This window comes from Lichenostomus cassidix, chromosome 3 (assembly GCF_008360975.1).
Source record: "Lichenostomus cassidix isolate B80296 chromosome 3, HeHo_3.0, whole genome shotgun sequence".
Classification (NCBI taxonomy): domain Eukaryota; kingdom Metazoa; phylum Chordata; class Aves; order Passeriformes; family Meliphagidae; genus Lichenostomus; species Lichenostomus cassidix.
In genome coordinates, this window is record NC_139483.1 from 25,738,755 (window position 1) to 25,762,202 (window position 23,448).

The window sequence follows — 23,448 nt, forward strand, 5'->3', positions numbered from 1 at the left end:
ACATGTCATAGAAGTTTTGCTTATATGACAGTCCACCTTTCAAAATCAGTAAAATTAGATAAAAGCTATTATAGTCACCTTTAGCAAAAGTACTACAAAAAAGCTCATAGTGACTCACAGCTGCAACTATTCAATTAGATGCAGGAGGGACAGCATAAGCATTTAAGTTCCTGCTTCAGTGCTCTCAAGCACACAAGAAGCCAACCCCAGAAAGAGTCTTCAGAGAGCACACCCAACAATAAGCAGTGATACAGACCCCACATGGTTGCTCAGCTGCATTCTGTAAGTTTCCATAGAAAATATGAGGTGAAATTCTGCTTACAACTAGCATTTTGAAGTCAGAACAAAAAAAGTCCATGTTTCTACCCATGTATGAATGAGTTTGTTCTGTATTTAACAAAGTTTACTAGAAATTATGCCCTGTAAAGAAAGGAATTTGGTCTTGACCCACTGAATCTACTTTGTAACGTAAAAATTACTACATTCTTTCATACCACAGACTCTGTCTTGTAGCAGATTACAACACAGAATAACACCACCTCTTTCAGTTACAAACCCTGCTTTTGAAACAGCTTGCTGACCCTGCAGCAGGGACAATAAATAAGCACCTTATCAAGCAGCTGCTGAAATGACAGAAGTTCAAGGCAATCATCCTTTCATTAGGGATTATTTCTCTCTTGTTCAGCCATAAATGATACTTAGCACCAGTTAAGTTGATGGTTTTCCTGGTAGACAGTATAGATCTTTAGAACTTACTCAAGAGAAAAGAATTAGGCCTGTTTAATCTATCTTTAGAAAGATGCTCTAATCAGAGTTGGTATTGTTGCTTCAGATCATTAAAAATTACTTATCTTAAAATAACGCCTTAGTCTCAGACTGATACTCTGTTTTCCACTTTTTCCAGTATGCTTATGCAGAACTAAACTTCCCTACAGAACTGAAGTACACTCTCACAGATGAAGAACAACATACAAAATTTAATGGTTTGAAATACCAAATTATAGTCTTTCGAAAACAGATAAAATGCAAGAATCCCTCAATGTCTGTTTACAAGAAATTTAAAGGAATATAAGAAATGAAAGACAGTTTCATTAAAAAGACCAGCATCCAAATCTCAGAAGAAATGTAGGAAAAAGACTAAAATATTACTTAGTATGTTAAAAAATTTATTTATTGCATCAGCTGTCTCCACATATTACCCACTCCTCTGAAAGCTGAAAATATTGGGCTTAAAAGCCCAACATTTCTGTCTTTTACTGCTTTGAAGTCTGTAAGAAAGCTGGTGTGTTGATTTTTTTCATTGTAAAGGCACTTTGCCTGCAATCAAATGTAATAAAAGGATATTTCAAATTTAAGGACAATTATGTTCTGAGTCAGGCAATCTGATTGCCTATCTGCTAGCATAAAACTGCTTTCAAGAATACAGGGGAAGCACTTGGGACATAGTATTTAAAAGCTTCTCCTTTTGGAAATGTTATTACTTTGGAAAATGCAGCCCAGTTCTACTTTCAAATTTGGGCGAATGCACAAAATATACCCCTCAAAAAATTTCACTGATTACAGAACTAGAAGAGCTCAAAATTTTCTGATTTCACTTGCTCATCTACCATCGTTCCTCCCCAAAGAAAAAGTGATGTGACTTCCTGCCAATATAACAGCACATCAATTGCTACTTGCAGCACAACGAAAGAGGTTAGAGAGTTATTGCAAACATTACAATGAGTTATCACTCAATTTCTTTTGTGTTAGATAATACTCCATGAACTCCCAAATCAAGAACTAGTTGCCATACTAAACTAATAAAACTAACTGTATAGCTCCAGTCTGGAATCTTTATTCAGCTGTGTATGAACCATGCCCTCAGCACATCCCTGCAAAGGGAAGAATGATCAGATATCTGTCTTCATCTTGTCTGAAAATGATGACATTTTTCAGTAAGAAAAGGGTCCAAATGGCAGGTGTCAAAGAGCTTTAGCTTCACACGTGGTGCTAGGAGGCAGAAAAAACAACAGTAGCGTGTGGCCATGTCAGAGCTGCACAGAAGCTGCCGTACAAGCGCATATCTGAAAAGAGCAAACCTCAGAGCCTGTTAAATCAATCTAGTGCCAGATGCTGTTATCAGAACAAAACTGGTGCTGTGGGTTCATCCCCAGAAGAAATACTTGTCCCATGTCTGCAGTGAAAAGTGAAAGACCTAGGGTGGCATGTCTCAAGACTGAAGGTGACAGTCACCTGTGACTGCCCCCACCACTTCCATTGACAGTTTCAGAAAACAAGTGCTGTCATTGCTCATAAAGCAGCTGGAGTTGAAGCTTCTTTCTGCTCTTGCACAGAGCTCTAAAATCTGAGCTTCAGGTCCAAATTCTACTTCCAAGTTAACCATCCAACCAAAAAGCAGTCAACTAATTTATTTTTACTTTAAACACTGTAGTAGAGTAGGAACTTCAGAGAAAATTTAGCTACTGCTTGTCTCCTTGCTGCAGCAATGCCAAGGAGAGAAATTGTGACAATATGGATAACGTTGTGGAATCAGCATTACCTTAATGCAAGAGGACAAGTTTAACTTGAAAGAAGCACATTTTATGTTTCTACCATGTGACAGCAATAATGTAATTCTAAGCAGTATAAATGAAAAATGGTTGTATTCAAATATGTTCAAAAGTTACCTATCTATAATCAATTAACATTAGAAGAAAGGAAAGAATAAAAAAGACTTCAGGACTGACACAGGAAATAGAGTCCACTTCTAAAATATAACAGGCATGGAAATGGGTATCCTCTTTATTAATACACTTTGTAATTTCAAGGCCAATCATGCCAGTGCTCATGCAGTTTTACACAACTAAATTATCTCAGCGCACCCAGGGGAACAAACTGTACATGTTACATTAAAAAAAATATAGCCAAACACTGACAGGATTTTACCTAACCTCTTTTTACCCCGGAGGGAAGCACAGGGAGACAAAGAAACACAACTGATTTTGGCAGTCAGGCTCCCAAAAGATGAGAAACGCTAGATGATGTCAAACACTCACATTTCATACCTTTATAGACAATCTTGAAATGAAATCACCTAGGTGCACATTAAAAACACGGCACAGTCCAAAGCAATGATGATGCTCCCCAAAAAGCCTGTGAAAACTGTTCCCCACTGAAGGGCTCAATAAGCAGCCTTTTTTAGCCCCTGTCCCTCAGAGCTCTCAAGCACTTGGTAAAGACAAAAAGCTTGACTCAACACCATGAAACACAGCAGACCAAAGGAATCTGCAAGTTCCAGAGCAGAAGGCTGTCACCAACGCTGTCCTGCTAGTAGCTTCTTCTCAGCTCAGCCAAGCAGAAAGCCCAGCAGTGATAGCACATGGGGAAAGCTGGTGCTTCATCCAGTCCATTTCCAGCCATGCAGGTTTTACAAAAGTTAAGATCTATCCTGGCTGTTTCTAGAAACAGCAAAGGGGAAAACCCTGGAACCTCGTGGTTCATGTTCACACACAGTAACTCAAATTGAAGCATTATCAAATACCATAGCTGTGGAAACAGGACTTTCTCAAAAAAAAATTCTGGCCTATGAAGAAATACCTAGACCTTGCTAGTACCACCTGTATTTGGCATTGTCACTCAACAATTTATAAAATAGGGGAAAAACTCATGTCTGACTAAAGCCTGTTTAATTTTTAAACCAAAACATTTTCCTATTGCATGCACTGTCATACCCACACTGCCCTTCCGTGGTACACATGACATTTAAGAAAACAAATGATCCACCAAGGAGAGTCTATCAGGTTCTTGAGCAAATACAGATCTCTCAACCAATTTATTTGTCAGTGAAGTTCATAGAGCATTCAGATTTAATCAAATAACTTTAAGGAGCACCACAAGTGAACAGCCAGTTTGAAATTACCTAGAAAGGCTACAAGAACATGCCATTCCAGAGCTATAATGGCTCTTGGGAATCCTTTTTATCTGTTAGAACGAGCAACACAGATGCAGAAACTGCTGTGCCTAAAATACAGTTAGTTAACCCAGACCAAAGGCTGGAGCTCAGAGTCATATTAACTCTCATGGAGACTTCATCCCCAGAGTGGAGCATAACTGGACAAGACCACAGCATATGGAGGAAAATGCCTCTTGGAGAATGGCACCTCCAGCAACTGTCATTTTCTTTAATGCTCACTCTGGGCAATTGGGAGGCAGCCTGGCCAGTGCTGCTGTGCTGCCTCCACAGCCCTGATTCATGCAAAATTCTGACCTGTAGCCTTGGCCAGAGATAGGCTTTATTCTGTTTCCCCCCTCTGCTTTCCTACAATACCACTGATCATAGTTCTCAGTCTCTCCTTACTAGTCCAACCCTCTCCTCAGCACAGATGCAGAAGGGAAAGCTGGAGTTAACTACACCCTTCTATTAGGGTTGAGCAATGCCATGTAGAAAGACTCTGCACACAGTGAGGGAATCACAGATCCTCTGCTGCTGCTCCTCTCTGCTCCCTCCCCATCCCTCTTAACAGCACGGCTGTATCTGAAGACTTCATATTAAATATTTTTAACCTAGAGACACTTCTTGCCACAGCTTACTGAACTCTGAAATACCCAGGTTTTCCACACAGAGAAACTCAAAGTAAATTAAGAATTCTGGAATCAGAATAAATGCTGGCAGGAAAAATTCTTTGAGGTATTAAACACTAACAAAAAGTGTGACCACCTCTTTCTAGCCATGTCATATCTTCTTTTTTTTTTGATTTGGAATTCACCTAAAAAAAAATCAGCTGTCTGTTTTGGTTTACAGAAGATATATTCACCTACTGAGTTTATTCTCCATCTCAACCTACTCAAGACAAATGTTACATAAAAGTGATTCAGGCAGACCCAATCAAAATTATATGCTTCTGTCATTTGAAAACAACTTCTGCAAATTTAATCATGATAGAGCACTTATAATTCTTAAAAAGTACTCATTTGCTGTTTTTTTTATTTCCTTTTTTTTATACAGGAACATACAGTTCGCTTTGATATTTTCCTATGATCTAGTTTATAAGCATTCAAAGCTGGCACTTATCAAGAAGTGCTCCATTCTGTCCATCAAGGAATATATTTTTCTTCATCGGAATAAAGGTTGTAAAACTGAGGTATTAGTTTAGTGTTTCCAGCAAAATCTATTAATCCCCTATGTAGGAGCTGTAGCATTACAGTTTTAAAAGGTTTATAGCAACAGACAGGAAAAAACCTCAAACAAGTAAGTTAAGAAAAGGAGTAGCTTACTCATTCTTCAGAAAAATGTTACATTTTTCATGTGAAACTAAAACAACCCAAAAAAATACCATCTGAAACTTACTTTACCTTAACAAGCACTTTTAATAGCTCGGTTACTTTTCTCAGACAGATTTAAAGGTAGGAAGATGTACTCAAATGTCTGTAAAGCAACATAAGTAGATTGAGTGCCTTGTTATTAAATTATCCATTTTCCTCTTTTTAGGCTTCTGGGTTCTTCCATGACTTCTCTGGTCTCCTTACTGTCACAGTTTTAAATATTATTATTTTACTGCTACTATATGCAACCACTGTGCATCTACAGTAAGATACCTGAATAAAATACCTCCAAATGAAAGTGAGCTAAACATTAGGTATTATTTTATCCTTTAACTGTTTACAAAAGTGGACATCCTCTCATTCAATTTATATTACAAATTGAAATATGTATCAACCTCAGCGAAAAAAATCCCCACAAATAGAAGTAATGACCAAAGTCCCACAAACTTGAAATGGATAAATGAATTGCATGTTTTTACAGACAACAGGCTCCTTTCATAAGTCTGCAACCAAAAGGGTGAAAAAAACTGACAAAAATAAGTATCTGGAATTAGTGAAATAAAAGTTCTTTAAGGTTGTGCTATATTTACTTTCCCCCTTCTCTTAAAAGGGAATAATTTGTTCCCTTCGGTTGTGACAGATCCACACAGGAGACTTTCATGAGTAATATCACTAGAACTGGCATAAACATATGCTGAAAGACCAATTCATTTAAAATACATTTTTCATTCAGTTACAAACACTTTAAAAAAATCTTCAGGACAGAAATTTCTCATGCTTCATTTCTAAGCAATTACTTTTAAACTTGAAAAGAAGATCCCAACTATAGTCTTTATATTAGTTATCCAAATATGTAAGCATAGGATAAGATGGCTTTCTAGTTTAAGAAGTCCTTACACCTACTAAGTCACAAAAATGCGGCTTATTTTATGTTCTTCTTTTTACACCATCATTTTCAAAATGATTCTCCAGTCATAGATATGCTACATAGCACTTAGATAATCAACTACAATTCTAGCAATAAAATACCTTACAGTAGTAGGAAGGTTCATTAACACATTTATAAATCTAATGACTTGTGAGTCCAACAACATATTTTGCAGAATCCATCTTGAAATGCCTTTTTTTTAAACCATACTGCCCCTCTTTTTCATCCCCCCCCTACTTTATAATGGGAAAGTTTCTTAGAAACATTTGAGAAGCTGTAGCTTATTACACAATTTTAAACAAAGGCACTAACAAAACTAAAACAGGCAACTCATCCTTTTCAAATATAACTATATTGTTTACTCTAACAGATGCCAAAGCTTGCACCAGGAAGTTCATGCTCAGTTTTTCTACTCAGGCATGGGGGCAATGAGCATCTAATCCTACACCTACTTCTCTGGACTGGTCATTATTCTTATGCCTGGATACTGCAAGACAAGCCAGCAATGAAGAGTGAGGGTCTTGGAATGATTCTTTCAGCTTTTGGAAACTGTTGAATGCCTGAGAATCATAATGCTTGAAAGATACCTGTGGAGATTGAGTGGCACCCTCCAACACCCTCACTCAAAGCACAGAGAACCAAAGCAATTTGCTCAGGGCTGTGTCCAGCCAGGTTTCAAGTATTTCCATAAACAGAGACTCTAAAACCTACTACATATTAACAGGAACATTTGGATCCTCTGTAGCTATGACTTGATGTTTTGATAGTATTAACCTGAGGTTGGTTGTTTGTTTTTTTTTAATGGCAGTTTAAAAATTTAGCACCATATATACACACTTCAGAAAAGTACACACTTGCCCTGCAACAGTGGGGCATAAACAAAAGGAGATTTTAAAAGTCAAAACTCTATTTTCAAAAACAGTGCTGCACTGAACTCACTAAACAATCCCAGCTTTCTCAAATGTTGTAAGCAAAAAGAAAACATGAAATTGTTTGAAAATTAAATTAACAGAAATGTGTGCCCTGCTGATTCCTGCAGGAACAGAGCAGGCCCACTTAATTTCCAGAGACTGATGTTAAACTGCTAAAGACTATTCTTGCAGCTGACAATTAACAGCTATTACTTTAGAGACAAATAACAACAAAACCCACAAACGAAACAAAACAACGATTTGGACATTAGGGTTATAGAAGAGACAGCACAGTATTAAACCAGTAATTGTCCAGATGAGAAGCAGAGGTTATCTGAGAGAGACTCCCTGGCAGCACAGCAGTGCAGAGCCTGCAGGCGCTCTGGCTGATGCAGACAGCTCCTGCGGGGGGTTATGGAGAACATATGCCAGGGTGGGATATGCAGCACCCTTTAATACAGCAGAGCATCTCCTGCCCTCGGGCACCTGCTCAGCTCTGCTGGATAGCACAGGAGGTGGCAGAGCCAAGCCTTGTCCTCAGCATGCCCGGGAAGACAAGGCCAGCAGTGCCACTGCTGTCAGTGTCCCCAAGGCCCTGAGCCAGAGCAGCACGAGGCTCGTGTTTGCACACCAACATCACCACGTGCAGCGACACAACCGAGATCTGCACATCAGCAGCCCAGGGCTTGGACTAGGCAGCTTGGTGTGAGGCTGACAGTATTTCCCACATCCACTCAGAGATGGGGTAACAAGCTCCTCCTTCTCCAAAAGAACAAGGCACAAACACTGAATATTCCCCCTTGCCCTCTCAAGGAAGGATAGGCTTCCAAGACTAAGCATAAGCAAAACTTCAGCTTAATTCAGATCCAAATTATATTAAGGAACTATTGGTGTAGATTTTAATATTAAGGGTCAGATCGCTACTATCCTTTTTTTCCTCCCTCCCTAATTTATAAATTTGCATAAAGGAGAAATCAATAATAAAACTCCATGTAATTATTTCTAAACTGTATATTTGAAAATTATTGTATAAAATTAGCCATGGGTATGTATGTTCAGAATTCTGTCAAGATGTTGAAATATTTTCTTTAAAAAATATGTATAATAATTTAAAATTACTAATATCACAAACTGGTGTTTCTAGGATTTCGATTAATTCAAACCCTGAGAACCAGAAAAACACATTTCATGAGCTCCAAATCTTAACTTGCTCTGAAGTTCATAAAGGCTCAATCATATGAAAGATATGATTTATGCCATCTTTTGTATTAACTGTGGCATGGTAAAGAAGAAGCTCCAAACTTGTATTCTGCCATTAAATCCAACAGAAACTAACCTACAAATACTTTTAAAATAAGGAATGGACATGAACTCAAACCACACAGATTCCATTAAAATTTTGACAAGACCTGTTGTAATCACTAAAACTTCAACCTGTATTGAGTGGTAGAACTGGTATTTCAGATGACCCAAAGACAACTTACATAAAGAAAACATCTCCCTCAGAGTTCACTGTACCAATTATAAATTTTAGTTTATCACAGCCTAATGTTAACCACAGACTAGCTTGGCTTAATAATGCTAATATTTACAGTTGAACCAAGAATAATCAATTTTGCATTTTATGCATTGCATACTGAATAAAATATATTGACACAAATCAACATTTCATTTGTATCTTTACTTTATAAAAACCTGGAAGGAATTTCCTACAGACCATAAAACTGAATAGAATCTGCTTTGAATTAGGTGCCACCACTTTTTTCTTCTCACATAGCACCAGAACAACTCCAGGCTCAAAATCTTGTCTCAATCAGAAAACGTTATTCCTGTTAGTGTAAGAAGCCCAGTAACCTACAATCTACTGTAACTGCTTTACCAAAGAGAAGCCAGTAAAAGGGAAAAATAATTTCCTCTAGCTTGATCTGCTAATAATGAGCTCAGACTTTCCAGTGAGTGGTCTTCTTCAGAAAGGCCATGAGATCATCAATCAGTTCCCCTAAGGAGAAAGCTGCAACCAAGGCAGCACCAAGCAGCTGTGGACACTCAGGTACAAGCCAGCAAGATGATGGTAGAACCATTTTCCTACAGGGGCAGAGCTAACAAGAGGAATAGTCAACCAGAGAGCCTGAAGTATTCCTTTAAAAGGAATTAAACATTCCTTTAAAAGTCTTTTTACTGTTCTTATTAGCCAGAGAAATAGGATATATTAAAAAGATACTATACCATTATATCAAAATTATTTCAGTTTAAAACATCCAAATTGACAATGTCTCTTTCTATTTGCTCATACAGCAGAAGACTGGAGTTAACATTTCCTTTAGCAGAGAGATAATCACTGAGAAGTAACACAGGAATATCCAGTTTGATTTACTTAAAAATGACAAACTAACTTCTAGAAAATAACTTTAATTAAACAAACAAAAAAAAAAAGACCAAGTAACTTGGAGCTGTGATTTTATACTATGAGGAAAAATAGACTAGGACCAAGCAATAAATGCATCACCAATTTTAATTAAAGCCCACTTACTAAGTGTATTTACAGTACAACATCATAACGGTGACAAGAGAATCACCCATGGAGGATGGAACATTTACATCAAATTCAAATGTCAAAATGTATTCTATCTAAATGTTAGTTCTTGTTCAACCCAATAAAAGAACTGAACAGGCAGTGAGCATGTTGCTTTGGCTGCCAAAGAAGTTTTATAAAAGATAAAAGTTAATTAGGTTTGAGAGAGTTTTATGTGAAAAGCCAATTTATTATAAGCAATAACTATAACTGCATATAGACAACTTCACCCCCACCTCCAGATTTTTTATTTAGAAAAATCCACAGACAACTGAGCTGTTTAAACAGTATTTGCTGCTACATAAAATAATCTGATTCAATTAGAAACTGTGATATTCCTTGCAGTCGCAAACAGGATTAAAGCAAAAATGTTATGAGCAACAAATTTACTTTCAGTATCATTAGGTATAAGAAGGAAAGGAAAGGAAAATATCTAACCTGAAGAACAGCTAGATGGACAGGATTACATTTACAACTCTGCATGGAGTCAGCCAAGCAACACCAATCTCCCCCCAGAACTGAAAAGGAACAAGAAAGCCAACATCACTCTCTGCTCTCTGCCCTCTCCCCTCCACTTGGCCATTGTTGCCAGCTGTTGCTGCAGGAGGGGCTGCTACTGAAGAAGGTGCTTCATGTAGCTTTGTGCATTTTGATGTCTCCATTCAGGAGCACTTTCTCGCCTCTGTATCACTCACCGTGACAAATGGATCATTTCTCCTTCTCTCCAACTTACTCATCATTGATAAAACTGCAGGAATTCAGTTATAGAAAGGAATTATCCTCAATAGGCACCTTCAGTTACAGCCGCATGACACTGCAGTCATCTAAATCTAATCCCTTTTCAAGCTGAAATAGCCTACTCAAAGTCCTTTTGAGTCACACAGCATGTCTACATTCTCTGCCTCTCATGCCCTGAAAAAAGCAGAAGTGTGCTGAAGTATCTCCTGTTGCTGTGACTTCTTTCAGTGTCATTCATGAAGCTCTTAAGACTGCCATGCACTTTGTTGGTAAGAAAAGTTAAGTGAGTCCAGGCAAGCATAACCCCCAATTCCAGCATCACACAAAATTACTCCAAGGCAAGGTGCAACTCGGTTGCACTCACTCCTGCACTGCCAACAGTCCCTAAGAGCCGACAGCCTGAAATCAGGAACAGAAATTACAATTACAGGTAACTGCAGAGGGAAAGAGCTCTTGCATTAGTGACAGACATATTGCATTTGCTTTTCCGTTCTTGAAGATTCTCAGGCTATCAGATACCTAGAGGTCATCAACATTAATTTTCTAATCTCCCTAAAATCCAAGCCATTTTGTCTTTTTAGGGTTTAAATCAAATTTTGTAGCAGTTGCTCTCCTAGTACTGGGGGAACCAGGAGTGGTAGCAGTGGTACAGGGGGCAATTTCCTGAGGTTTACTACTGGAACAAAAAAACTGAAAATATTTTCAGGGGAGATTTCTATCAAAACTTAGGATATGCTGACAAAATTTCATTTTTACCAGATCTCAGCAGTATTGATACTTCAAAGAACAAAAACTTTTTCCCACTAATGAGAGCATTTATGATTTAGGATGAAAATTTCATCCCAAAAGTACCTCTCTGACAGTTCTAAAATGCTGAAATTAAGATATCTAAGGTTAGACAGCCAAATGTAATCTAAGTGCCTAACCTAAGCTTCTGCTATCAGCATCAATGAGAATAGAACAGTAAGTTTAAATAAATAAGTCAATCCATATATCACATCTCACAACAATAAAGGAAGCCCAGTAAGAGCTGAAATGCAGAACAGCAAATGTGGTTTTACAAATGAATAGGTATGAAGTTTGGCAGAATCTCATCTTAAGTGAAAACACATTACTGGCAAAGTCACACAAATGGAAAAATGCTTACTTCTCCATTACGTTCTTACAGAATGTCTACTTGAAGACAAAACACTATCCAAATATAACCAGCTCTGACTGAGCAATAACACTCAGTATGTGTAAAAACCACCTTGTATTTGTAAAATTTTAATCTGGGTGCTCTCACTATTAATCACACTATATTTGGATGCTTCCATTTAAATTAACTCCTTATAGGATTTCACAAATAATTCCTGCTGGTGGTTCTTTACATAGTAAGGAGACTAAATGAAGTTTCTCAGTCTTTACTAGTAAAAATTTACCAATTGCTACAGCTATTTCATGACACAGTCACTTCAAACACACAAACACTTATGTCTCTTACGTATGAGAAGGATAACAGAGTGATATAACAAAAGCCACAAGCATCACTTATTTTAGAAAGGCCATATTGACACAAAACATAAATTAAGATTTTAATGGTTTTAATTTACATTCACTTCTAGTATAAAAAATTTTGTTGATAGCATGACAATATCATACTAGTATGGAGCTATGCTATTTCATCTAGGCAATGGGTGAAGACCAGCACCTTAAAATGCACACATGGGTAACAAGAACCACACTTCATGTCCCAGTAATTAAATTCCCACAATTAAAGTTCTGCAAATACCAATGAGAAGGAGGATTTCACCTATATTAAATACTTTCTGTTATTTTTAGGTCCAAACCAAATGACTTTCAACCTGTGGTTCACAGGCTATTTTCAAGAGGTTTTAAAAAGGACATAGAAGAATCCAGCCCACTGCAAGTAGGCTTAGACTCTCTGGAGTGATTTTTCTACACTGCCACCTGTAAATTTCAATGATCTGAAAACCAAAAATATATCAAAGAACTATCATTATTCAGCTTAGTCACTCTCTCTCAGTCTGTTCTACCAGGTAACGTCCACATTCAACTACATTCCACCTCCACTATGAAAGAAATTGAGGTTGTCCACGCATGTTACTTCAAAGAAAATAAAACCACCTAAAACTACAGAGACACAGAACCACACATGCTCGTTTTGGAAGTTCTTAAAATGCTGCTGCAGCAGCTTACCTGAACAACAAAGCTTTTCTGCTTTGTTTGAAATCAGTATCAATACCAAGTTTGGAACATTAAAGACCTGGATTATTAATCCTTCTTTCATTTTCTTTATGTGGTACCTCACACTAATGGACCAAAACTTAACCTGCTATGCCTTTTGATGAATAGATAGCATTTTAAACATAGTCTGGAGATACATGACATAAGGGTTCTTAGCTTATTCTAGCTTTAAAAAAATCTAATAAACATAGTATCGGAAAAAAAACCCCACAGATGCAGCTGTTAGGAGTCTTCTCCAGTGCTCACTCTGAGAAGCAGTACTATGCCATTAGGTCAAGTTTTCCAGCTGAAGTCCAAACCTCAATTTTAAGCTTGGACTGAACACCATCCATTCATGCTCACAAATAATCAGGAAACAGGAGTGGGAAGTTTTTCTTGACATAACCTGCTGCACTGAAAAGACAAGGAACATCCAGCTCAAATGAGGTCAAAGCTGCACAAAGTTCCCACAGGCTGTACTTCAGCATGCCAGCCTAGGGGAAGCACCTTCAAAGTGCCATGCCCCTTATTCCCTGATTGCACTCATTCTTTCTGCACCGCTTCCTCAAGCTTCTTGCATTCCTTGAGCCATCCCTTGACCCTGGCAACCACTCAGACACCTCTTAACAAAAGGCTCCTTGCCTTCTCCTGCCAAGAAGTACAAGGTGGCACACACAGTGCCAAGACCTGCACACGGCCTTTCACGATGACTTCGAAGTTCCAGCCTTTAGTACCTCTAGTGATACTGCAAACATGGTAAGAGCAAGTCAACAGCCAGTGCAACGAAGAGTGGTTTAGTAACTCCTAAGAGATAAAAGGATCTTGATCTACATAAATACAGCAATTCTGGGAGTAGTGGGCAAGTTACACTATCATCTCGTGTTTATGGTCATTCTGCTAAATAAGATCTCTCTGGAAATTTTTCTGTGATATTAAACTGGTAAGAACTTTGTGGTGTTGACCAAAAGGCATAGAAAAAGTTCAAAAGTTTGTAACCACATTAAATAATAATCTAAATCACTTCAGTCTGAAATAAAAAGCTTAACTTTAGTGTATTAGTTAACCTACATCCTCAAAAGTATCAGACACAGAAATTAACTAATTTTTCACAGAACAAGCTGAGTTGGAAGGGACCCACAAGGATCATCAAGTCCAACTTCTGGCTCTGCACAGAACCATCTGCAAGAGTCACACCCATGTGCCTGAGAGCATTGTCCAAACACTTCTCAAATTTTATGAGGCTTGTGCTGTGACCATTCCCTGGGGAGCCTGTTCAAGTGCCCAAGCTCCCTGTGGGAGAAGAACCTTTTCCTAATAACCAACCTAAACCTCCCAACTCAGCTTTGTGACATTTCCTTGAGTCCTGCCACTGGTCATGAGAGTGAAGAGATCAGTGCCTGCCCCATCTCTTCCCCTCACAAGGAATTGTAACTGCAATGAGATCTCCCCTCAGTCTTCTCCAGGCTGAACAAACCAAGCCACCTCAGCTGCTCCTCATATGGTTTTGCCGTAAGACTTCACCATCTTTGTTGCTCGACTTTGTTTGACTGGAGCAATCGAGGAAATCTGAGACTTAGTCACCTTCCTTAAATTTTTTAAAACCTTGATTTCTGGGCTTTGGAAATAGCCTTGAACAAGACACTTTAGGCCAGAGTAATTTGTTATCACAGAAAGCCCTTAAGAAAAGATATTGCATTGGAAACACTGACCAGCACACAATGTTAAGTGATGATAGTTTTAACGACTTCTACTAATGAAGTCAAACACACCCAAAAGATAAAATCCCCTAACAGTATAGTATAAAAACAGTATAATTTTACTAGTCCTATGCTATACATTTAAATTAAGACTAAATCTGATTTTGTCTTGACTGAGTTTTAGGAAAACTCATCTTGCTCTACAAACATACTGATGCAATATACACCTGCCAGAACTGCCCCAGAGGGACCTGATGGGCACTCCGTGTCGAAATGGTAGCACTTGCTCACTGCATCTTCTTTCTCTGGTATTTCTCAATAACCTTTCTACCTTTCCAGCACATTGTTGCTTTGTGTTTGCAAATATTTTTGGATGGTTTTCCCTCCTCACCTGATTTATGTTGTACTGCAATACCAGATGAATTCTAAATTATCTTTAAAAAAGAAGTTTTATTAACCTGAAAATAACAAAGATGCACAAGCAAATAGCTTGTGTACAAATTACTGCTCAGTGTGACACATAAAATTGAAAAGAACTAATTTTGCAAGCCTGAGTGTAATAAATGGCTTCTCTATGAGAAAACAAAGGAGGGAAAGAATTACCATGTTCAATTTCTCACTGTGATTATCTGATTTGCAGGAGTATCTGTGAGATCAGTACATTTCTAACTGAAGAGAATGCATTACTGCCCTTGAACACACTGTCACACATCTAATGGCTTTTTATTCTAAAATAGTCTCTTTCTTTTATTTGTTTAGTATCCCTTGAAGGTCAGAAGAGATTTACATCTTGAGAATGCATAACTTTTAAAAACTCTTAGAAAGAGAAAACACAGAAGGGAAGTTGCATGAAAAACTTTCCTCTCTCCCCAAAGACTGTTTTACCAGAGATTCCCCTGGACACAAGTCAAATGACATGTCCCAATGTTCTGGAAAAATGGACTTTTTCCTGAAGATTTAGATTTCTTTCACCAGTTACATTTGCTTCCTGACCCCCTGCCTTCACATTGCTGAAATCTAGACTCCATATGCATCTTACTCTTTTTCTGAGCTTAAAGGAATTCATAATCTCTTTAACTACATTGAAACACTTACAATAAGTCCTTGTTTTCATCCTGGAAACTATGAATTATTTCTCTGAAAAACCAAAGACAACTCCATAATTGTCAAGTGTATCAGTTATATAGTTTGCTTCAAAAAGTTTCAAATTCATGCTACGTGAGCCAGAACTTACCATCTCCTGTTTCACCTGCCCCACCACAACCCCACTGCTTACCCATTTCCTTCCCTCCCCTCAGAAAAACACAGAGATGGTATGGGTGTCTACATCCAGGGCAGAGGCAAATCCTTTGACCTGTGAATTTCCCATTTTGAATATTGTAAGGGTTCAGCTCAACATAGATACCAGTCTGTGGATACACCAGGAACACACACTGGACCCTATTTCTAATGCAGACACTGTTCCAGTCCATGTTGTACCAAATAATAGATAAATTACTACCCAAAGTTATGAACAACCACGAGTAGTAGGAGGAAGTCATCTCTAGGAAGAGTGAGGTTCCAACTTACAGGACTGTCTTGTCTAAATCTTAATACATAGAAAAAGATTTTTCATTTGAAGTATGCATGATCATTCAGCTGTAGTAAATAATCACAACAGAACATAACTTTTAAGTAAGGGACAGAAGACAGTTTGGCTAGAAATCACTACATAATTTAAAATGTTTTCATTGACTATGTAGTCTTCACGCACATTTTAAACCTGTTTGTTCCTCAAATTATTTCTTCATTGTTCAGGACTTCTCATGACTCCACTACAGCTTAAAAGAGATGAAAGCAGAACAAAGGCTCTTCAGTGCACATTTCAGATGTGTGCATTGTTTCCACTGAATATGTATTCCTTCAGCCAAAACTTTCCAAACTACTTTCCACCTTCTGGATCAGAAATATAATGACCTAAGGTGTGTAGGTGTGCATACATAAATGTGTCACCAATAGAGTTACATAGCTTAACAGACAAAAATAACAGCTTAAAGAAAACACAATCAAAGAGAAATAGGAGTAAAGTTTCCCATATCCCAACCCCCCTTCATACTCTCGACAGACTTGAAACAACTGCATTAATGCAGCAAGCAATAGCTTGTAAAAGGATGCAAACCAGCTGAAACATTTGACAGACAGTGTTAAATACCAGAGGATTCATATCAACCACTTTATTTGAAAAGGTGCTTTGAAGTTGGCTATCTTTCATGTACCTCTTTCATGGCACATTAATAAGGAAAACTGAGATGGGGTAAATTAAGTCCCAAGGTCATATCTAGAGTTACAGCACTGTGGGTACCTGATGAAATACGGATTAATGCTGCATGAGCACTGAATAAATAAAACCACTTCTGTTAACCACTCAAACAAGTTTTACAAGTAGTTCTGAACTTTATTCAGCAACTAGACTTCAGACATCTTAATCCCCCCACACTGCTTTGAAACCTAATTATCATAACGTGAACCCAAATGTTAGGTCCCTTTCAAACTGCGAGTGCTGTGAAGCAGAAAAGTAATGGGAATTAAGCTAGTGTAACATTAGAAATGTAGAGGCATGGAACTTGAAAGTGGCATTTGTTAAAGCTGAGAGAGCATAATGTAGATATTCAAGAACATAAAACACACATTTAAATTGAAAAGGATATTTAAAGCATGTGCAGACACCTATAAAATACAAGCGGACCTAAAATCCCATAGAACAAACATTTCTAAATCAATTTTTTGCCACCAAGGTCCAACTTCAAAAGGTATTACAGTCCTATTCTACCTTAGCAGAACGTTTCTAAGTATTCTAATGCAGACAATTTAAACATTAAAGAAAACCCAATGAGAACTTTACAAGACATTACAGACTTCCCCTATTTGTCACAGTACAGAAGTGTTTGAACTTAAACAGCAGTAAATTATTAATTACATTGCTTATAAAGTCTTGAGACTTCTTATAAAGAGCAAGAAAAGATTTTGCTCTAAGTGGCACAAAAGGATTTTGCATCAAGTTTAAAAACAAGTAGACAGAAACCCACTCATCTAAACAACAACAAAAAATACACTTGCCTGGCTGCATTCTATGCTGCATGTTGAAAACTATTAACAATTCCTGACACTTATCAAACTTTCTTTTAAATACAAGCCGAAATACCTTATTCTGAGCGCACACTAATGTAGCAAGCATATAAGAAGAGTCAAACCAGTAAGAATGCTTGTATTGTGACAACACCACCACTGAGGCTGAAGGAAAAATTGTGATTTGATTTTGCCAAATCCAAAGATTGAGCTGTTTGTTTTGTCCTGCTCTAGCATAGTTCACCTGTCATTCAGATAGCTTTCATTTCCAAGATGCCTCAAACTGACAGCAATCAAAGAAAAACAGATTCCTGAAATATTTTTTCAAGATTTTCATTTAATCCAAAAAGGCCAATGAAATCCTAAAAGGTCATCATCTGCCATGTTAATGCTGAACATAATGTTGTTTCATTTACATTTCTAGTCCTGTTAAAACAAATACACTTGTCTAAACTAGAACATCTGTTTTGGTTATAATACAATGTATCTTTGGCAAGAACTCACAATAGAACTAACATAAATAATCAAGAATATTTATTGAACCTTGTAACAAAAACTGATTTGTAACAAAAAACCCAAAGACTAGATATGACTGTCCCTGGCTCTAGTCCAGTCCTAATCTAAGTCAATAAACATAGCTCTAAAAGGGAAACTACATTTAAAAAAAAAAAAAGAAAGTCCTGTAGTTATTTAGGTTGGATGTAGCTATCTGAAAGCATGTTAGTTACAAAAATAGTGAAAAATATTTGCTTTAAATCAAAAACTGTCAAGCTGAGTCCAGACAGGTTTTAAAGCCACATGAAAAATCATGCCACATGCCTCATTTCCTACTACTGTCTTCACTGGTTTATATTCTCTTTGGAAAACTTCAGTAAAACTCCACGCAGTTTGTATTCGCCACTGCTAAGTATTGATTATTTTAATTACTTGATTTTCATATATTATCTTCAATCTTCGTTATTTCTGCATGCACCAACTGCACACACCTTTCTGAAATTACATACTCTATTACTGTCTCATTTCCCTGGAAATGCATGATTCCAAGTTCTATATGATGAACTGAACATAAAAATATGAACTGATTTTTACTTTTTTATAATCATTCCTGATCTTATTCTCCACTGCTACTATTTGCCAAGGAAGTCAAAGTCTGTAGTACCTCCTTATCAGCCACCTTTCTGAACAACAGCTCATGTTGAGTGGGATTTTGGTTTTAAAGCACTATAAAACAAACCAGCCTCATCTGCCAAGCCCCTTTACGGAAGAAGATTTTCAACAAAAATACAATTAATAATTCTCTAAAACTTGGACACAGCAATGAGCTGAGTTCTGTTTTGCTGGGCAATGATTTCCATCTTGTGCAGCTCAGTGCATCCCTGTGAGAAGCTGAAGGCTTGGGAAATGGTATCATGTTAGATGCAAATGACTCATTCTGTTCAAGTATTGGATGGTTTTTATTTTGTTCTAGGAGTTTTAAGGTTATTTTGTTTTGTTTGGGGGTTTTTTGTTTTGTTTTCCCCACAGTTCAAACACTATATTGATTAGTAAATCCATTCTTTATTTACAATTGCACCCTGCTGAAGCAGACCTTCTTTAAGAATTAACTGTTCCAACAGTGGCTGAAATTATTTCTTAGAGATTTTAACTGAAAAACAATTTATAAAGATCCCTTCATCCAAAAGCATATCACACGTTTCCACAGAACTGCTGAGAGATCTGTATTCAGCCTATATATAAACGAAGTTCTCATATTTTTGTCTATCATGAGAAAAAAACATAATCAAATAAAGATTTTCTACATCAAAGCAGAAAAGCTGTTTGTGATCTCAAAGCACATACTCTGGAGGATGTTATTGTTAAAAAAAAAAAAAAGGATCAGCAGAGCATATTCTTCCAAGCCACCTTTCATAGTTCTCCTCAAAAGGAATAGCAGTCCTCACAATGTACACCTACTGTCACCTATTGCTCAAACAGTATCACTGTTCTGATTGTTCCTCATTTAGCAAGTATCAGATTTTTTAACTCAGACTAACAAATTCCAGGCATTTCACTGGATTATCAGAAGTGGGGGCTGGATGTCTGGACTCATTGTTCCTTTCTGTTCCTAAGAAATACAAAGGAGATTACTGTTTTCTGGAGCTGGAAAGGAAAAAGTAGCTACCTTGCAGGACTCGGCAGCATGGCTTGGAAACCCCAACACTGGATAAAGCAATGAGATGTACAGGAAACTAATTTATCAGAAAGGGATATATGGAAACCCTGATCTTCATAAAAAAAACTCAGAGACTGACAAAATATGAAGAGAGACAAGCAAATCTACGGGCAAATCCAGCCTGTTTGTAAACTCACATACATAAATTCACATACAAACAGCAGTACACAAAGGTCAAGAGCCCCAGATCACCTACAACATGATGTACAAAAAAACCTCACTTTAACACAGAACCTCAGGGCTCTGCACACAAATTCTGAAGTATGGACTAGCTCTTCGCCATATGAGCACAGCACAACAAAACCATTAACAACATAAATATATAAGTAAAGAAAAATGGTTTTGACTATGCTAATTTTCAGGAATTAATGCGTCAAGTTAAACAACTGCATTTATAGATTTTTGCTAAAAATATCACAAGTTTTGGAAAAAGTGAAAGGTTAAAAAATTATCAGTCACTACTAGAGAAAGAATGCAACCAACTTACTAACCTGACTTCTGCCTTACAGCATTTATATTCATTCCTATTACACAAGAGCTTTTATCAGTTCCAAGAACTTGGTAGTTTAACTCTTACTTTGAAAATTTTATCATCTTGAACTATAAACAGGGAGCAAATATTATATAAAAATACATAAACCCAGTGAGAAAAACAACAATCACAGCATTAGATAAATGAATTTTTCTGTATAAACTAGTATGTGATCAATAAATAAAATCACTATTTCAAAGTGCTTATAGCAACATAATGGATTTTTAAGCCATATGAAGTGAACAACAGTAAAATTAGCATTTGCCAAAACCCACACAGTATGAAGTGTTTTGCACTCTCTACAGTTGTTAAACATCCACTGTATCACGTTGGATTCAGTAAAGAGGATGTCTAATTTTTCAGAAGCTTCCAATAGCCTTTTCCCTTTGCAACCAACTACAATTAGAAAACCTTTACTACATCTCCTGGAATAAAAGACTGATTTAAGAATGGAATCTTGTGCAAATTTACTTAAGAATCTTAGAAACAAAGAACATGTGAAATTATATCACAAGGAAGTAGGAATAACATATTTGTCAAACATATCTGTAAGATCACTTCCTAATTAATGAAGAAAAGGCACCTTTAAATGTATACAATAGTTCGAACAGCAAAAGGCCCTAATCTTTTCAAAAACATAAACTTATTTCAGTATGCTAAGACAGTGAAAACTAAATACTGCTGTTAAATGTCAGCACAAAAGATAATCCAACATAAATAACACAAAATGCATTAGAAAAAAAATAAAGGTGAATTTAAAAAAAGAGTAGTACTGCATGGTAGAAAACAAAGGGATATAATACAGTTTCCATCCAAACTAACAGAACAATACTTTAGTTCAAATTCAACAAACAAATGGATAAAATTTGAGGTCTGAAAAGGATAAATATCTTCACTACCCTCCACTAGGTATTAACACAATATTTATTTCCAGGCCATTTAATTCCCATAGGATTAGCAAGCATTCCATACTGTAGTCAGACAACAGAAGCTTTATCACATGCAGTTAAACCTCATTTATCAAGAAATAAATGCCAAACAGGTCCTTAGCTGGTAGTGTTGCTATTCTCGCATACTTTGTTACAATGATAATAGCAACAGAGTGAACCTCAGGAAGGAAAAATAAAATGCTCCAGTGAGTCTCTCTTACTGACTCAGGATAACTACTTTCATGCTTCAAAGTGCTACAGCCATTTTTCTTTGGCTAGAACTTTGGGTCAAGCTTGACTCAAATACAGACAAGGCAATAAAGAGAAATACTTCAAATAATTACATCCAAAACAACCTGTTAAATTAAAAAATGCTGAACAGATTAATATCCCAGCAAAGGCATCTTACCAGTAAACAACATCCAGTGGTGCAAAATATTTCTTCATAATTAAGTCAGCAAAGTAAGCTTCTGTTTCTCTGCAGGCCGTGCCATTGCCAATCACAACAGTGCTGCAGCTTTGTGCAGGTTAAAAAAACCAAAAAAAATTATTCTTAAATATTCTTGTATACCCTTTCATGTATAGCATTCAATCCACAACAACGACTAGTACATCTGATTTTAGATAACATGAGGCCCAGATGTAATCAGAATATATTCCTGGGAGCATCATTGTGTTTAGCAGGTTTTCAATGTGATTTCATGAGATGAGTCCAAATTTTCACTCATTTGTAATGGAACTGTACAGTGGTAATATAAGCAGAAAATACAAAAATGATACTACATATTAATAAATGGAATGTTATTTACAGCCCTCAAACACATTCACCTTGTATTTCCCTCATCTGGTATGAGTCAGGAAAAAGAGCAGAAGCCAAAGCAATCAGCATCTTAATTCCTTAATGGGAATATCATAGTTTCCAACAGCTTGCAAGGTCATTCCCTCTGACTGCCCACACCACAGCCAGTCACCAATCACCTTGTTTAAAGCCCATCTAATGCTTAGAGACAAACTGACTGCATGCTGTGGCAGCTCAGCAGCTGACTCTGTAGACCAGATGTCTGTCCACAGACATAGTTGGACACAAACTTTCCATCTTGCTGCCCTGTTTGCGATTCCGTCTGGAGATCTACCTGTGCAGGACTTTCTTTGCTTAACAAAACTGTACCGAAACTTAATGTGGCTTTTGGAACAGGGAAAGACCTATGAGTGGTTTGGGAGTTGTGAGGGGAAGGAAGAGTAAGGCTAAATTTATGTCTTAGCTGAATGCTAACTTTTATTCCTAAAAATAAATGGATTGACAAAGGGGATACATTCACAGCATGCAGCTTTACTCATGGCCATGGCTTGATTTCACGTGCTTCTAACATATAGCTAGTATAAAAGCATGAACACAGACCAAGATAAAAAGCAAGCTCTGAACTAGATTAAAAAAACAACAAAAAAACCTGCAGTTAAATCACTAGAATTCTTATTCCAATCAAAATCAAGTATATCTATAGTGAAGATTTTCACTTTGTTTGGTAAGAAAGAGCAATAAATGTAAGTTTCCTTAGCATACCTGTACTGTAGCAGAAGCCTCTTTATCTTCTCAGCTTCACGAAATCCTTGACCAGAATGCAAGTAAACTACATCAGTATGTAGTATCTGACCTAGAACAAAAGGCAAAGCCAATTGATTAAACCCTCAAAGGTCCAAAAGCTATATCCTGCAGAACTACTGAAGTTAATTTGATGATTCACAAAGAAAGCTTCTTAATAAGCCATCTTTCCTTTTGATTTTTGTATTCAAGTAAAAGAAATGTATGGTTGGCATAGGGTAAGAATGCTTTGGCTGGCAAAGCAAAACAAGTTAATACATTTTCTATGTATTAACAGATAGACCTATTTACATAACAAGTAATGAGCATCTAAACCTATTAGCAAATATAATGTATTATGTCACCACAGAAAAAAAGAGCAATTTACTACAGAAGATTTATTGTTCTAGTGTAGTACAATTTAAAGATCCAGTAAAGAGTGATGAAAATTAGAAAGTCTAAGGACATTTCAGTACAGGAGTTCTAGAATTGCAGTGCTAGCTCTGGTCATCATCCCATCTATCACATTTGGAAAGAACTGTTTTAACTGGTACTGATACCTAATGGTGCAATGAAAGCTCATAATCATTTACCTCACCTTTACTGCCTTCTAAAGTTTCAAGATCCCATCTTTCCTTACACCCACCTGGGCTGGTGGATATATTCTCAGGCAAAAGCAACAACAAATGGGCCTAAAGAGGTGTGTACCCCCTGAATA

The 23,448-nt window shown here is 37.0% G+C and overlaps 1 protein-coding gene across 4 annotated transcripts in view; it reads right to left on the bottom strand.

Moving 5' to 3' along the window:
* Nucleotides 1-23,448, bottom strand: part of SRBD1 (S1 RNA binding domain 1) — a 126,935-nt gene that overhangs the window by 70,666 nt on the left and 32,821 nt on the right. For all 4 annotated transcript variants that reach the window (XM_085055002.1, XM_085055000.1, XM_085055001.1 and 1 more), the window contains 2 exons: nt 22,713-22,803; nt 21,561-21,668 (listed from right to left, as the gene is read on the bottom strand). In XM_085055002.1, coding sequence (XP_084911128.1) covers nt 21,561-21,668; nt 22,713-22,803 — 199 coding nt within the window. The remainder of the gene's footprint in view (nt 1-21,560; nt 21,669-22,712; nt 22,804-23,448) is intronic.